At 41.7% G+C, this 16,313-nt stretch overlaps 1 protein-coding gene across 1 annotated transcript; it reads right to left on the reverse strand.

Annotated features, from left to right (window-relative positions):
* Window positions 1-185: 185 nt before the first annotated feature.
* Window positions 186-15,639, reverse strand: LOC139995703 (uncharacterized). Its single transcript, XM_072019404.1, has 4 exons — window positions 15,627-15,639; window positions 4,425-4,626; window positions 1,704-2,017; window positions 186-859 (listed from the first exon to the last, which is right to left on the reverse strand). Exons 1-4 carry the CDS (start codon window positions 15,637-15,639, stop codon window positions 435-437), a joined length of 954 nt encoding a protein of 317 aa, XP_071875505.1. The 3' UTR covers window positions 186-434.
* Window positions 15,640-16,313: the final 674 nt, after the last annotated feature.

The raw sequence follows: 16,313 nt of genomic DNA on the forward strand, positions 1-16,313 counted from the left end.
AACCATCGTCTAAAAGGAAAATACCGTTGAAACTTAAAGAACCTTGAAGACTTTTCTCAATGTAGTACTTTCTAAAATAAAACTTTCCATCCCCATAATAGCTTTCTTCATACGGCTTCGTTACAAGATCCTCTGGTAGCAGAAACATTTTTTGTCTTGGACTAAGAAGAACAAATAATTAAAAATACAAAAGTAAAAATTCCCTAATATGAAAATAATGTTCACACCGATTGGATACTATTCGTCTAAATACAAGATGAAAACTACTGTTACATCAGATGTTTCTCAATTAACTTTCCACCGGAGCGACAGTTTTTCAACATTGTTTCATTGCTTGAAACAGAAATATTTTTCTCTGAATCAGGGCAACAATTAACGACCTTCCATTGTCTGGGCATGAAATTTGAACGATTCGCGGACAAAACCAGCGCAGATTAATTCCGCGTTTCCGGTCTCTGTTGCTTTTCACCGGGTGTCCCCGTCCTGAGGCTCGTGTCACGGCACGTCAGTCGCACGCTGCTGCAATTCAACGTGAAATCTAAGGCGTCGTTCACACCGTTGCAAGCTTCGTCCTCCTTGGTTGTCTCCTTCCTCGTCTGGACGTTTCTCCGGCCCGTTTCCGGCTTCGATCTTCCGTTTCCTTCCGTTTCTACGCCGTCGTCGATCCTGCAGCCCGTACGATCGTGCTGCCTCATCGCGATCCGTATGGTGTGAGTCATTTCCGGGCTGGAGGATCGCGATTCGTGATCAGCCTCTACCTCCGAGTCGATATCGACGCGAACGTTTCCGGATATCTCGGCACAGATGCACTTGGTGACGTCTTGGAGATCGAGATTCGATAATCGTGCACGGCTCGGACCTGGAAAGGAAAACCGAATGAGCGATGATCCAATTTTATGGTATTTAATTAATATTAATTTTTCTTTTCGTTCTTCTTCTGGTTCGGTTAGCGTAGAGAATGATTTATGGTCACAATGGGGAAATTTATACTTTGGCGTGGAAGATGGTAAGAAATTAATGGAGTGCAGTATGTTAGGCGTAGCGCCCGTGCACCTAGAAACCGCAACCTGTTTAACGTCAATGTAGGAAGTGGAGATTAGTTACCGACTGATAATTCTTTATAATTGAATAAGTTTGAATATTAATTTTTCTAGGCGATATTGGTGTTATATCAGAGAATTATTGACAATTTTATTACTTTTCAATAATTAAGTAAATTAGCAGATGAATTATTCTACCGTATAGCATTTTAAATATATGACCATAGGAAATATTCTACCATACAAAATATAACGTTAGACGTGTAAATTATTTCTCGCTGTTAATCGAAAGTTGATCAACCAATTTCTGACTACACAAATTTACACAATATTTATCTAAAAAATGACCAAAACCATTTTGCAAATTTTATATCGTCTGTATATTTAATCATACGGTTTTAACTCGTTCAAAGTTCCTCGCAAATCGTTAATCGATACTTTTGACCGTCTCGAACACCAATCAACCACAATCTCGAAGCATGTTCCAAGTTTTCCAAAGCCCGTAAAGAGGCGAACAAGTTGTCGATGCTCGCTAATCTTCGTTTCTCGCGAATCGAACGAACTTCGAACGGTCTGTGCATAAAACAGATTCCCTTACGCGCTCGCGAATACCAGGAATGCCACTGAGTAAACGTTCGCCAGAACTGCAGACTTTGAATTGACCTTGGACGATGTTCTTCGTGCATTCTTCGAGGGTTGGAGCTCCTTTCGTGCATTCCAGGAACTCTTTGCCTCTTCTGCGTCGAGACTTCCTCGACGATCTCTTCCTTCTCTCGAGCTCCGACTTCGTCCCTGCGTCGTTCGGCGTGACCTTATCCAGGAGTTCGTCCAGAATATCGTCTTTGGTTTCGACGACCTTGGTCCGTGCACTTGCCTGTGATTCGATCAAAGGAATCGAAGACTCTGGAAGTTCCAGAGAGACGATCGTCAGGAAAGGTGGCCTCTCCTTCCGGATCCTCTCCAGCCACGACCTATAACTGTTTCATTCACCATCACGATCACGATTACAGCGTGGATCAGGGGCTGACCGAATTAGATTCGATTTTCTGCTTGGAAAATTGAGTTTCGTTTTAAGCGTGGAATTGATACCATCGTCATTGATACCACGCTGCTCGTCTTATTCGAATCAACGAGCGCAAGTCTCGATAGCTCTGTTTGCTGTGATTCGATTTTCATTCTTTACATTTCTGATTTTTAAAAGATATGGAAGGAATAGTATTTTAGGGTAGATTAATTCATTTATTTACAACGTCTTTAATTATTAATTAATGTATTTATTTTGTGAATTAATGTATTTGGAACGTCTAAAGATTGGAAGTTTTGTTGCAGTTACTACATAGCGTAAGATACGTTAAAATTATTTTTTATTGAATACCAGGAAAGATAGAAGGAATCGATCAATCTACCATTTTCTAATCTTTTTTTTCAATTTCTCGTGTTTGCGAGTAAATAATAATTGGTTTCCAAGACCTTTTCAAATGTCAGTGGTGATTTCAAGTAGGAAGCACTACGAGGAAGTTGCAAGGGAAGCGAAGTAACAGAGTAAAAAGAGAAACGAAATTGTGTGAAAAGATGAAGCAGTAGCACTTCGACAACGAGAAGAGCTTCATCATGATGAAGTTACCAATGCTTTTCAAATTCACTTCGTAACGATCTTCCTTCACGATGACTTCTTGTCGTTTGAAAAGAAGCAGCCTAACGAAATGATATACTTTATCTTCGAGATCGTATAAGCGTTCGACTATCGAGAAATACTAAATATCGTTTCTGTTATAATAATAATAATAATAATATACACAATGTACATTTACATGTCCAATTCGTCCATTTTGTACCAAGTCACGCAAAATAGAGAACTTAAGGTCGAACTATGAAAGATTCGGATCTGTTGCTCCTGCAAATTACTAAAAACACACAGATGCCTTTGACAAAATTAATATTGACCTTTATTAAGATCAACATATAATTATTATTAGGCTGTGAATTTTTTTAAATATATTTTCTTTATCTCGTAGTTGTAGCGTTAAATGATAACGAAACAAAGAAAACTAAAACGAGTTCACTGGTAGATCGTGACTCTAAATGGCTAAGAAAAATCTTTCAACGATGAAAACTTTCAAATTAAAAATTTCTCGCTTTATTAGATTTATCTGGAAGATTTTATCGTCTCGAGTGAATTGAAAACAATCGCCTCGCAGCAAAGGAGACTCGGTACAGGACAGAAAACGTGGGATAGGAACGCGTCCGAAAGCGGTCGATAAATGGGCCACGATAACGAAAGCAACGGGAGGCGACGAAGAAGAAGGAATTCTTTCTGAGAGACGGCTGATCCAACGCTGGTGGTGGATTCACGAGAAACGAGAGCACGTCCTAAACTCGCAATAAACTCGGTAACCTTGCCCGGATCTCGAGCTGTCCCGGGGTCAGCCTCGAAATATAATACCGCGCTCGTGTTCACCGGAACGTCCCGTTTCGAACTGAAGAAAAAGACAAATTCCCGGAGCGCAAACATTTGGAACAATGAGACGGCACTCTAGAGACTCTGGATAGACGAAGATAAAAGAGAGAAGAACGTCGACGATAATGACGTTCGGATAGACGTTCGTGCTTTCGATGCGATAGCTGCTTTAATAACGTTATAATGCCGGCTGCGAGGGCACGATCGCCTTCGAGGCTTTATTAAGTCGCGCGGCACCGATCGTTCCTTCTGTCCCGACAGTTAAATTTTAGTGCGTTTAATTACGGGTTCCTACGTCACATTAACGGGCCAAGCGGATCCTCGGATAGCGAACGACGTTGACTAGGTCGAAGTTTCGGTTAATCGCCTAGGAAATCCTGTCTCTGGGGATTCATCCGTCTCTCAAAATTGTTGTTTCGCGATTATAGGCAGAGGAAATTGTAATATCATGTTTCTTCCCTTTAGAACGACGAATCAGTTTAGTCTAAGTGAGTAAATTTTGCAACTAGAAGATATTGTTGATTAACATACGTGGTACAGAATCTTTGTAACAAAATGTACGTAACGAAAACGCGCTACTTTACTAGAACTGTCTAATCTAATAAATTGATATAATTAAATGATATGGATAATCGATTAAAACATATTGGAGGAACAAGTTACCTCCTTTCTTATATAGAAATTCCCTTCTTTCAAAATGATCGCTCTGTCAACTACCGGTTTTACGAGTACAAATCAGTTTTCAGAGGAAATATTTCGATCTACAGAAAATACAAGTGAAAATATACACTACGCGAAACATCGATAGAGCAACTATCGCGTCTCGAGTGACTTGCATCGATCGCCGATGCACCGAGGGAATTCCGAAGTTCACCGCAGATCAGTGACAGTGCACGTGCGGTCTCGGTTGCTGCAAGAGAGAATACCTCGAGGATCTCCTGGAGGAGGGCACGTAACCGGTGGTAGGATGACAGATATGGCGTGCCGGAGACTGTGACCTTGAACTCGAGGGTTCCCTCGCGCTCCTGGGGTCCTCAAGCGTGAGGCGCCGAATGTAGAGTCCTGGCACCTCCTCCGCAAGCTGATGTCTTCTCCTGTACGAAGCCACAGTGACTGGTCCAACCGATTCTCACCATCGATCATCCGCACGTCGTTCTCCTCTTTCTTTTACCACGCTCTTCGTTCTTCTCTTTTTTATACTTCTTTTTCCTCCCTCTGTTTCTTTTTATCTTCACAGAGAAACAGTGAGGTTGAACTCGAACGAAATGACCTTGAACCGTGATCTTGAGACGGCCAATGCAATCGCGGACGAGACTTTTCGTTGGAGAAAGTTGAAGAGTTTCCGACAGCCGGCGTTGTTGCAACGAAACGTTAATGGTCGACGATGATCAGATAGCCAGATCGTTCGTTCGGTTTTTCTTCGTAAGATCCGGGTAGATCGTACGTTGTGGATCATCGAGTAGCGTGTTTTAGCAGCATGGCAACATCGTTTGGAAATTCAAGCGGTGCCGGGTCGATCGACGAAGAGAACCTACGGGTAATTGCATGCGGTTCGATTAAATTGTCCTACTAGGTTGCGAAACGTGAGGCTAACCGGTCCATGGAGATCGTGCGAGCTTGTTTCTACAAAGATCGTTGCTTTTGTGCCGAGATTGTAACGATCATTAACGAGATCCATGATATCAACCGAGAAGAATTATTAACGCTAGTTTATTGAACGAGGGAGGAACTGTACTGTCGTCGAGTTTAAACACAATCATTACAGGTTATTAAGACGATAAGACGATTGTCCACGAATAGACTTAACACCTATTTTCTGCTCTCTAACTTCCACGCGCTGCAATATCTGTCTGTGTTCTTTAAACAAGCGGCTGAGTAATTTATTACATCTTCGAGATAATTAATTTGCAAATTAGCTATATATTCTACACAGCGAGAAGCTTTCATTCGATTAAGAAGATTTCAGTATATTTAAATAGATGTAAAAAAATGTTTCCTAGTATTCCGATAGTCGTACCAATTGTCAAATCCAAAACTATATTATCGTACTTCAAAAATGACGCGGAGCAAAGAGACGATGTTCGCCAGCAAAGTTAAAGGTTAAGAGTTAAAGGTTAACACTCTCGCAATACCACAACTTGGACGCACCAGTCACGGTGGCGTCTTCCAATATAACTCATCCGGCATTCCTTTGACACTCCGAATATCCTGTTTCCCGCGATTCATCAACGCGACGGTATACAGATCGATCGGGAATCATCGCGGCGGGCGTATCAAACGATACGTCGGTTTCTGGTAATTCCCGATCAGCAGGTGGTCCGATTTCGGTAGACAGAGGTGGCGGTCGCGCGAGGACCGGCTTTCGAGACCGTGGCAACGCATTAAAAGCGTTGTTTAGCAGGCTATTTCGAATGTTGTTCCTCCTGTTCTTGGCTGCTGGCCAACGCGCGTGGGATAGATTAACGCTCTCTCTCTCTCGACTATAAGCTCTAGTGTCAGAGCTACTTGCCGCCGGGGATCTGTCCGACTGACTGACTGACCGGTCCCGATTTTTTGAAGGAATTCCTTCTCTTTCGTTCTGTTCTCGCTCGTGTTTCACACCGGACCACCGGTACCGTTCCAACGAAACGGCCATTAATTCGTAACGATGTTTCGCGCGTGCGTTCCGGCCTCGAGTTAATCGGCGAAGGAACGTTAATGGCGATAAAATTGGTGATTAACGGGAGCGCCGCGAGCTATGTTAATGGGTCCCAGAGGGAATTTCGTTGTTCGGTAGCCGACGATATCAGAACGGCGTTCAGCTTTTAATTACAGTCGCATTCGCCAAGCTGAACGCGAGATTATCGCGTGTACTACGTTTATTTGGTCGTTTGCCGATCTCCCGCTAGAATTGTATTTGAACAAGGGAATTTGAATGATCCTGGATCAATTGGAAGATTTATTGCGCGTAAAGTATGTCCTTTTCTTTTCTCTTTTCTAGGATAGAGAACAGTTACGTACACAGGAGAATTTAAAAAACGAATGTTACTGCTGCGAATGTAAATGTATTCGGTTAGAGAAGTTTGGTTGTAATGTTAATTGAATGCGATTTGCTGGTAAATTTATATCTTTTTAGGGACGTAACTACGTAATTTTGTACATTTTTCTGTAAATTGTTCTTATTTCTTCCCTTTTCTTATTCTTTTCTCAAGATAATTCTAATAATTACATAACGTAATTGACATTTTCCACGATCCCGAACAAACGATCTCCAAACATCCCGAGGCGATCTGTGCGCCTGTATATCTGGATACTCTCGACCGTTCGTTTCGTGGTAAAACAATGTATTGCGAAAAGCGAAAGGAACACGCGGCGATCGAGAAACGTAACGGTCCGGGACGGAGCCGATGGAGATTAAGAGCCGATTAAAATTCATGGCGTGTCAGCCGGTATAATTCGATTTCGTAGGTGTTCGTGCAGATCGAGTTACTCGACTTCTACGGCCGATTTCTTTTTTCGAGCAGAAACGCGAAACAGCCGATGGCATGGGACCACGTCGAGGACTCTACTCGCAGGAGAGACAAATCCCTGTGACGTCGATTAAAATTGAAACGTGGCTCATTATCGATTCGTCACGCTAACCGAGCGTGAGGACAGCGCGACTTACGGATTCCGCTTGGATCGTATTACGCGGGATCTGATCGTTTCCTTGGACCAAGGACGCGCCTCACGATGATAATGCAAGATGATCGGTTCACGTCGACGCAAACCACTGTCGAGAGCGGTTGAAAGCGTTCGAAGCTACTTGGTTCACGTTAAAACGAGGATTCTATTCCGCTGAAACGAACAGCGAACGACGAGAGTCGTGATTCCTGTCCCACGCGAAACAAGCGATTTCGTTTCATTTCACGAACGTTAGCTGAAGCGACGTTAAACGAGACCAAAGAATTTGGGCTAAAACGTGGTAAAAGAGATACGCAAGGAATAGAATTATTTTGAAAATTTTCAAGTTTGCTATTGACGTTGGACGAAACGACGATATTGCAATAAAAATTTAACAATTTCTTTTAGTTTTCGCACGTGTTCTTCATTTTTTCTCACAAAGCACCATCCTCGAATTTATTTATTGGTATTCTGATAGCGAAGATTCCACTACATAAGATTACCGCAAAGGACCAGAAACCTTTTTCAATTCGCAAAAACCCGAAAAAACCAACCGTACAACCATTACACGAGACAAGCAAGCTGTTCTTAATTTGGAAGAAAATATACTCCATCCTATTCATCGATTACCACAGAATAAGCTCTTCCATCATGTATTCTTGCAGCGTTACTCATACGATGCTCTCTGGGGGATCGATAAATAAATCGAATACAGCGGACGGAAACGTTGTCCAACGAGCGCCACGAGCAATTTCATCGAACCGATGTACCACACTGAGAAAGCAAGAATCAATTTATAAAGGGGAATCGGACTTTCATCCAGCTCCATCATCAAAAGATCACCGTCCGGCCGATTCCCAGATCGATCTTCGTGGGTGGACCAACGAAGGCAAGCCTGATTCGCAAAAGAACGAAGACGCGCGAAACAAAACGCGCTTAGGCTCGGCGAACGGAGAGCGGAAACTCTGGTGGGGAACGAGAATGCCAAGGCACAAATAGAATAGCTCTACCGGCGGAAAGCAGAGGCACAAGCGGAGGAACAGGACAGGAAACAGAGAAAGTTAGCGAAACAGAGGAAGATGCCAATCTCTTCGCGGAATATGTTTACATTAAAGACGCGCCTTGAAAAAAAGGCCGGGACGAACCGCAAACTGCTTAACGAGTCCTGCTCCTTCCACCCCCGACCCTTCTTCAGCCTTTTCTCTCTATACTATACTGCCACGAAGTTGCATCGCGTGTGCACCCACACACCGAGATCGCGAGTAGATAGCGATGGATTCGAGTCGCGGCGAATTGTTGAAAATTATGACGATCTTCGTTCCATTTATATCTGGAAATTTAAACGTGCAAAAATACACAGAGTGTACATAATACGGAAATATGTGAAATTTCCAGAGAAAACATCTCGTTGCGATGTTCAGAGGATCAAACGAATTTATTCAGATTCTAGATCTTTGATTCTAATTTTGAATTCCATTCCTAGAACTATTAACTTGCATAAAAATTCATAGTCTACTCATCAAGATTACACGCTTGCCAATTTTCCACCTTCTTGCAAGCCTACAAAATTTCTAATTCTCATCGCGAAGAATTTCTCTCTCGAAAATTGCTTAAAAAGCTTGCGACTTAAAAGACCGAGCACACATCGTCGTGGCTGGTTCATGCACACAATTCACTGTGTTCTCCTCTTTCTTTTTTCGCGTCGCCGACGAGTTTAACGCGCAATGTGTCCAGCGTGTGTGGACGAGAGCGAGCGCGCGGCCGCGCGATTCACTAGCGCTTCGGGGCGAATTTTAATTTTCACGAGCGGGATGCCCTCCCTGTGTATTGTCATTAGAGAGAGGCCAACGACGGCCAGCAAGGGGGAAAAGTCAGGCCACGAATTATGGGCCGTGAAAGGGGAGGACGGGAGAGAAGCAGAGAGAAAGAGAGAGAGAGAGGGAAAGAGAGAGAGAGAGAGAGCAAGCGAGAGAGACATCCACGGTGTTATTAGATTTCTTGCAAATTACTCGCGCGTCCCATTAACGAGTCCCATCTGTCTGGATTACGAAGCGAGCTCGGCCGAGCTCCGTTCCGCGTCCTCTCGACCCCGCCGAGCGATTTAAAGCGTTATTCTCTCTCTCGTCGTTGCTCTCCTCGTTTCCTTCCTCGTTCTTTCGGGGTTCGTGAATCTTTTCCTCTTTTTTTCATTCCCATCCGCGTGATCTCGGAAGCTGCTGTGAAATGGCGCAACGATTGAAGGATCTACATTGCTATCGTCAATTCTTTTCTTCCTATTGTTTTAGGAGATTTGTTACGAATAAGGACGAATACGTGGTGTTTTTAACGTTGCGTGTTGGCCTTTTAACGGCTGAATTCCGCGTTTATGTAAATAGAGAATTTTTGTCGTTCCTCCAGTCAGAGATAACAATTGTTGTTAAAGTAAATTCGAAATTGGCTATTACGAGAATAATTGGCTAATTTTAGCAGAGAGGATATATACATAGAAAGAGTTATGCGCAAGAATTATTGCGTTGTTTTATTGCTTGTTACGCATGAACTTACTATAACGAATGGGATAATATGTGCCTATATGTTTTCGTATTCACGTTTCACATTAATCGAAGATAAAATTCGTGAAATAAAATTCTTACAAGAGAATCTCAAATTCTCAAATTCTTGAATCATTTTAGCCTACGATCAATTTATTATTTACGATACACGTATAATTAAACAAGACGTTGTATTGTGTCCGGTGGAGGGGGCGCGAATTAAGGCGGATTTGCAGAGAGAGCGTGGTCACTCCTCGGAGAGACCACCCAGCGCGGTGGTCGAAGGTATCGCGATATCGTATCGATCTTTCCCCCGTGGCCCGAAACACACACGCTGCTGCGGGGGAGAGAGAGAAAAAAAAAACAAGGCAATTTCCGAAAGGAAACACGTGAAATCGATAGCCGCGCCGGGTTCGAGCGCGCCCGGGACTTTACGACTCTCTCGGAGAGCTGCGTGGAAAAGTCACGACCACGCGGGGAAACACCGCGTCAGACGAGGGGGTGAAAGAATTGGAAAAGTGGAAATAGTCCCGGCGAAATTGCTAAGTCGAAATGGGCTTCCTTGAAACTTTCGTAGACGCCGTTGTCGTGGGCTCTTCGATTTTATCGGGCCGAGTCGAATGGCCGTGTAACTGTGGTAATGGTCGCGGTGAACGTGGAGGAAAATTTGGGGAAACAAATATATTGGCCAGCCAGTGTGTTCCGTTCGAGTGTGTAGGTTTGGATGAAATGTAAATTCAAATCCGTGCGAAGACAACTTTTTATGGATAATTTTAATTCGTACGCTGAAGCACGTGTACAAGTAGTTGAGTAGAACTTACGAAATACTATACCGGATGTTTTTTATTGGCAAATAAATAAAGATCATCGTGATTAACCTGCCTATAGAAAGCATAAATGCGATGAAAAAAATTAAATTGCATATTTTTGTATACCCTGAAGACTCGTATAGTGGGCACTTCGGTAAAGTTTATGAATTACTATATAAAGTTATCTTATCTTATAAACAGTTTAATCTTACCAACAGCCCTGTATATATTTTCAAGCACGCTGACAGAGAAGACAAACCGCGAAAAAAATTAATTTCAAGGCATTAAATATCTTTTCTCTTCTTTTTTAACGCTATTAAATGGCAAATTCCAAGGCATTAAGCGTAATCGAGACAACGTGGGACAACGTTTATGAGATCGAAGAGCTACTTTATTACAGTCAAGCGCGAAATGTTGTGTAAAACCGTTCCGCAAAACACGCGAAAGTATCGAATTCGATATCAGATTGAAACTAAAATTTACGTGCAAAAGAGAAAGTAAAAAGAAAATTTAAGAGGCACGGTTCGAACAAATTTTCAATGATTACAAAAACAATCGAACGATTTTCATAAAAATTACTTTCACAGAATCTAAAGCAAAAGAGCCACTTAAAACGCTTATATACATATCCCAGAATTATTATTTCGTTCTTCGATTATACCGTCAATTTCTTTATCAATCACCGTAGTTTCACTGATTATCTACGTGTAACTACTAAACCTACAAAGTTTCTCTCAACCAAAATCCCTCGAATTCACAGGAAATTAGCGGTTTCCAATTATCGAACGTAACTCATCAATTTATTTTGTGATAAATCTGGTGGATTCACGTTTCTCTGGATTAAACGGTGAACACCGTCTATTCCGATCGACGCCCTTCGGCCTCGAATCGAGATTTTATTCCCGATCCAGGATACTTTCGGGGTCCGACTATGTAATTTTGATTCGTTATTCCGCGAAACTCGAGGAACTCGAGGGTAATTGGCCAAATTGCCAATCCTGCCAATCAATCGTTAAATATCAAGGATAACCTGGCCTCGCTCTCATGGCGTCTGATCCGCGTTTTCTGACACTGCTTTGTGCCTCGTATCTCTTTGAATTTGTATTGTAACATAATACGAAGATCGTAGCAGAGAAACACGATAAATCGATAAATTGATAAAAAAAAAAAAAATAATTAAAGTTCAATCCTTTACTATTAAAAATTGTTGAGAACATGATATGGTATCTCGGCATTATTCTGAACATTTCAAAAATATTAACTGTTACAGAATTGTCTCTACTTTAACTTTATATCAAAATATTTCCTTTCGTTTGACAATTTTAACATAAAAATCAAATAGTATTGCAAATAATATCGGTCTATATCGTTTCCAAATTTTTGTTCCCAGCTATAATTACAAACTAAATTTCTAAGTTGGATTTGATATAATTTCTCTATTTATACGCTTGCTATTGTAAGTTGACACAAATGTACGAAGACATGCATGCGTCTATAACGAAATTGGGATAAACTTGTTTGCATGTTATAAACGACATGGTAAATCGGCTTTGCGACAGCTGCTAATTTCGTGGAACGGATTTCGCGACAGGTGATAAAAGAGACGGAGAATATCAGAACGGTGCAACGGATGCAGGAGTTGTCTGTTTGATGGTCCTGTAGCTTTTGGCCGCTGGTGTTTCTACGAGATAAAAAAAAATGATCGATGTCGTGGGTCGATGCTTTTTGTCATACAGCGAGCAATTTGGCAAATGCACGATATATGATGATGGAAGGACAGCTGCTCTGGTTTATTTAAATGCATCGGTTTTTAGAAAGACCTCTTTATTGTTCTGATCGCAGGCCAATGCTCGTGACAGGTTATGCGATGCGTTATAATTTAATGTCATTGTGATTTTGATGTTTTTAATATACAGAGGATCTCGAAAAAAAACACGCGATAAATGAATATTTGATATCGAATAAGATTTAATAGAAATTATATTTTTTAGTTGGTCGAGAATATTTTTCAACCATGAGAGATAGAAAACAATTCGCGCAACTTCAACACATATAAGTTTACCATAAAATTTTGAGTAAGCTGGACTGAGCGTGATATTTAATACGCTTCTAGATGTTCAAAATTCAGTCCCGTTTCTATTTCGGCGACTTATACCGGAATATTTTCAGCATATCTATGTAAACGCAAACAAATGCAACATTCTCTGATTTGCTTCCTTACGTAGCACTCTGATCTCTAGACGCTCATATAAGAAAACAAAGTTATATCTTTAATAGTTTCGGAGAAAATAATTTGTGATACGTTATGTATGAGTCAGCTTGCAGAAACACACGTGAATTAAACGAAATTCGAAAGAGAAAATGAACGAGTCAAGAAAGAACGACGCAGAGATACCCAAATAAACTTCCGTTTTTCCTCTAAAACAGTGTTGTCTCCAACATTTTATGGTCGCTTTGAAATCATAGCTGGCGGCGCCAGCGCTCGCATGCTATTAAATTTCGGTAAAATGTAAGGGACCAACAATATGAACGATATTTCGTTGTGTATCGTAAAGTAAAACCATCTGTACGTGTGCGCAAAAGCTCTGAATTCTTTGTCGTCGTCGACCACTGTTTAATAAAAACTGATAATTTTTGTAGAATACACTTCAGGTTGCTATTTGATTGTTTCGTTTCTAAAGAACTTCTTGATGATAACAAGGAAATATATATGAAGAAATAAAGATTGGTTGCGCTTGCCCTCACGCGACAACTTTCGTTGTTAATATCGTTACTGAACTTGTTTAAACTATCTAGATTTGTTTGAATTTAGAAGATTGAATTAAAAATATCAGTAAAAAAAACGTGCTAATATAATAAATTGTTACTTAGTCTTGAAAATTGAAATTGGTAATTTTAATTCGATTATCTAAATACAGAAAATTGAAAAATAAATAGAAAACTACGTATTCTGAAAAAAATTCATTCGAGCTATTAACACTCTCGAAAACACAAGTATCAATTACGATCCCATAATGTCAATTATCATTATAATTTCTGCAACACCTCGGTACCTCATCCAAGGCGACGGTAACCGCGCTGAAATTCCGTCAAAATGGCGGCGAACGTTCCCGGCCGTCGTCTTCTGTCCTTTCGACCGTGGCTCAGCGCGACGAATAAATTTGCCGATGAAATTTCCGGGAAATAAAAAGGAGGCGGACGATGTGGACGCCAGCCAGCTTACGCAACGCGATTTGTCCCGATATTTCTACGTCGCTTCGGGTCGGCCCGCTCTTTGTTCTGACCATCGTGCGCGAGAGAACGCACGCACGCACGCACGCACGTGTACACATATACATACACGCATGCACATATGATACAAAAGAGAGAAAAGGAGCGGTTTCGTCGACGTTTAATTTATTTGAGAAACCAAGACGCTTCCTTCTTCGTTCTTGTTTCTCGGTCCGCGGCGAAATTTCGCGGTGAAATCGAATAGAATCGGATTGTGAGACGTCGCAATTTACTAGGATCCAGACACGTTGAAATGATAAATCGGCGCGATCGCCCCACCGCCGGGGGCGAACGGTCGAAATTTTACGCGGTCAGCCACGATTATAGCTCTTACCGAGTCTATGTCGGATCAAATTGTTGCCGACGGATCATCGATGGTATTTTGCTTCGACTTTTCTTCTCTGCTCGGTTACAGTTCCGTGGGATTCTGTATATATACGCATATCGGTAAAAAGCTACGAGTTTTGGATAACACGAATGAAAACGAGAATCAATTTAGAATTTTAGTTATAGAGAAAAAGAGCAATCTCTCGTTCGCGTGGTTTGTCTATAGAATTAAAACAAATTGTCTTTCGTTTTAATTTTGGAGCAAAATACAACGATAGATAGTTGTTATCTGCAACTATCACGAAGCAACAAACACGTTTGCAAATATTAACAAATTCTTCCCCTTTCCACGCTACCAATGTACACAAGTATTATTCAGAAAATTCCAGAGAAAGAAAGTTACCGCAAACAAAATTGCTTAAACACAGTCGACAGAAAAGTAGCTAACAAGATTTCGAAAATATACCAGAGAAAGTTACGTACCTGACTTTCAGCTGTACGCAGTTCAGGAGTTTACTAAAACGTGATAAGAAACAATCTGTGAGGTAGATAAAAAATGGGGTTGCGTCTCGAGTCACGTCTGAGCACGAACTGGCGTGTTCCACCTTTAGCGCTCGACAAACCCTCGCGGGGGTTGGTATCATAGAATGTTCCGTGTGTGCACACCTGTAAGCATTTCGACATATCCGTACATTTTCGCGTGCACAACTACACACCACGACGCGTTGATTCTATACTTGTAATATACATATCGTACATGAAAAATAGATGGTGCGAAACGAGGTTAAACAGTCCAACTGTTTGTGGGAATATTTTGTCCGCATAAGCTGCGCTCAAATATTTTTATTTTCGAACATTTCTCTTCTGATATTGAGACAGAGAAAAGTAATCGTAATCGTATAATCATATATATATTTTTATAACAATAGCTCATCTAGATATAACGAAATTAATTTTTATAATATTGTAAAACCATAGAAGGAAAATCAATGACCTACGACTTGTTAATTCATTGATAAAGTAAGTAAGAAAGATTATTGGTAAGAAATAAATGATTTCGACGATATTCAAAGCAAAACAGAAGAAACGTTCAAGCACATCGATCGCCAGGAACGCGTGACCACCTCCTCCCCCATCATACTTTCTAGACGAAGAAATCGTCGCATGGCGTTGAACCGGTCTTACACGAGAACTTTACCGTGTCCTCGGTCGTAAACCGTTCGGGAGACGTCGCGGAAGTTAAGAGAGAGACTTTTCCGTCCGGTCGTCCCCAACCCTCAGCCGAAACAATAATAATTAGTGCAATTATGGGTGTAGCAACCGCGTCTGCGCGCTCCCGTATTACCGTATAAACTTGCAGCCATAATTCACAGAGTTTTTAGCAACTGATCTAACGAAAGGAGCCGGCCGTATCTCGGTTGGTCGTTACAACGTGCCGAAGATCTCGCGAAATTGCCGCGAGGAATCGTTAATTACCTCGCAAAATTGTTCGACTTCGTTCTACTACGACGACGACGACGTCGCGAGAGCTGTACGGTGCACGAATTACCTCGTTTCTGCATTATTCATATTGTTAAATGCGTAAAAATCGACTCGCGTGGAACGGAATTCCTGAACAGCCTGCGATATCGCTGTAGGTATCTCTTGGCACGCTACCGGATGGAGAATCTTTAACCATCGGAAATGGAACACTATGGCAGCGTTTTATTAGATATATTATCGATTATGCAAGATGGTAGAAAGGATCGAACGAGATAATTCATTCCAGAGTGTGGCATAGAAGTAGGTGAAGATTGAAATTAGAACAGATGACATTTCAGGATAGAGGAGGTAGTTTCTATGGAAACAGAGAAGAGGAGATAAATTTAGAACATGTGAGGGTAAAAATAGCGAAATTAACCCAGCCGCTGTTGCGTCTTTACACGATTTACCAAATTTCCCGGAAAGTCGCTGATGAAACCAGAACCAGTGGCTGCGCAACGTGCCACCTGTCTCCCAAAATACGGCTTAATAGCAAGGTATTTTTCCGGGATAAGGACGAAACCGCAAGAAGAAGTAAAAAAAACCGGTCCATCATCGTCGGTGGGGTTGGTTTTCGAAGCGGGCCGCGCCTCTCGTTAAGATTTCATCCGGCGAGTTGGCCAAGTATACGGAGGGGTATTGCGCGAACGGGGGTTGGGTCGGGGATGTGTTTCGTGTTCGCCGAGTGAAGGTCCTTGTACGGCTGTCGGGCAGG

Source organism: Bombus fervidus, chromosome 16 (genome assembly GCF_041682495.2).
Source record: "Bombus fervidus isolate BK054 chromosome 16, iyBomFerv1, whole genome shotgun sequence".
In the NCBI taxonomy this organism is placed as follows: domain Eukaryota; kingdom Metazoa; phylum Arthropoda; class Insecta; order Hymenoptera; family Apidae; genus Bombus; species Bombus fervidus.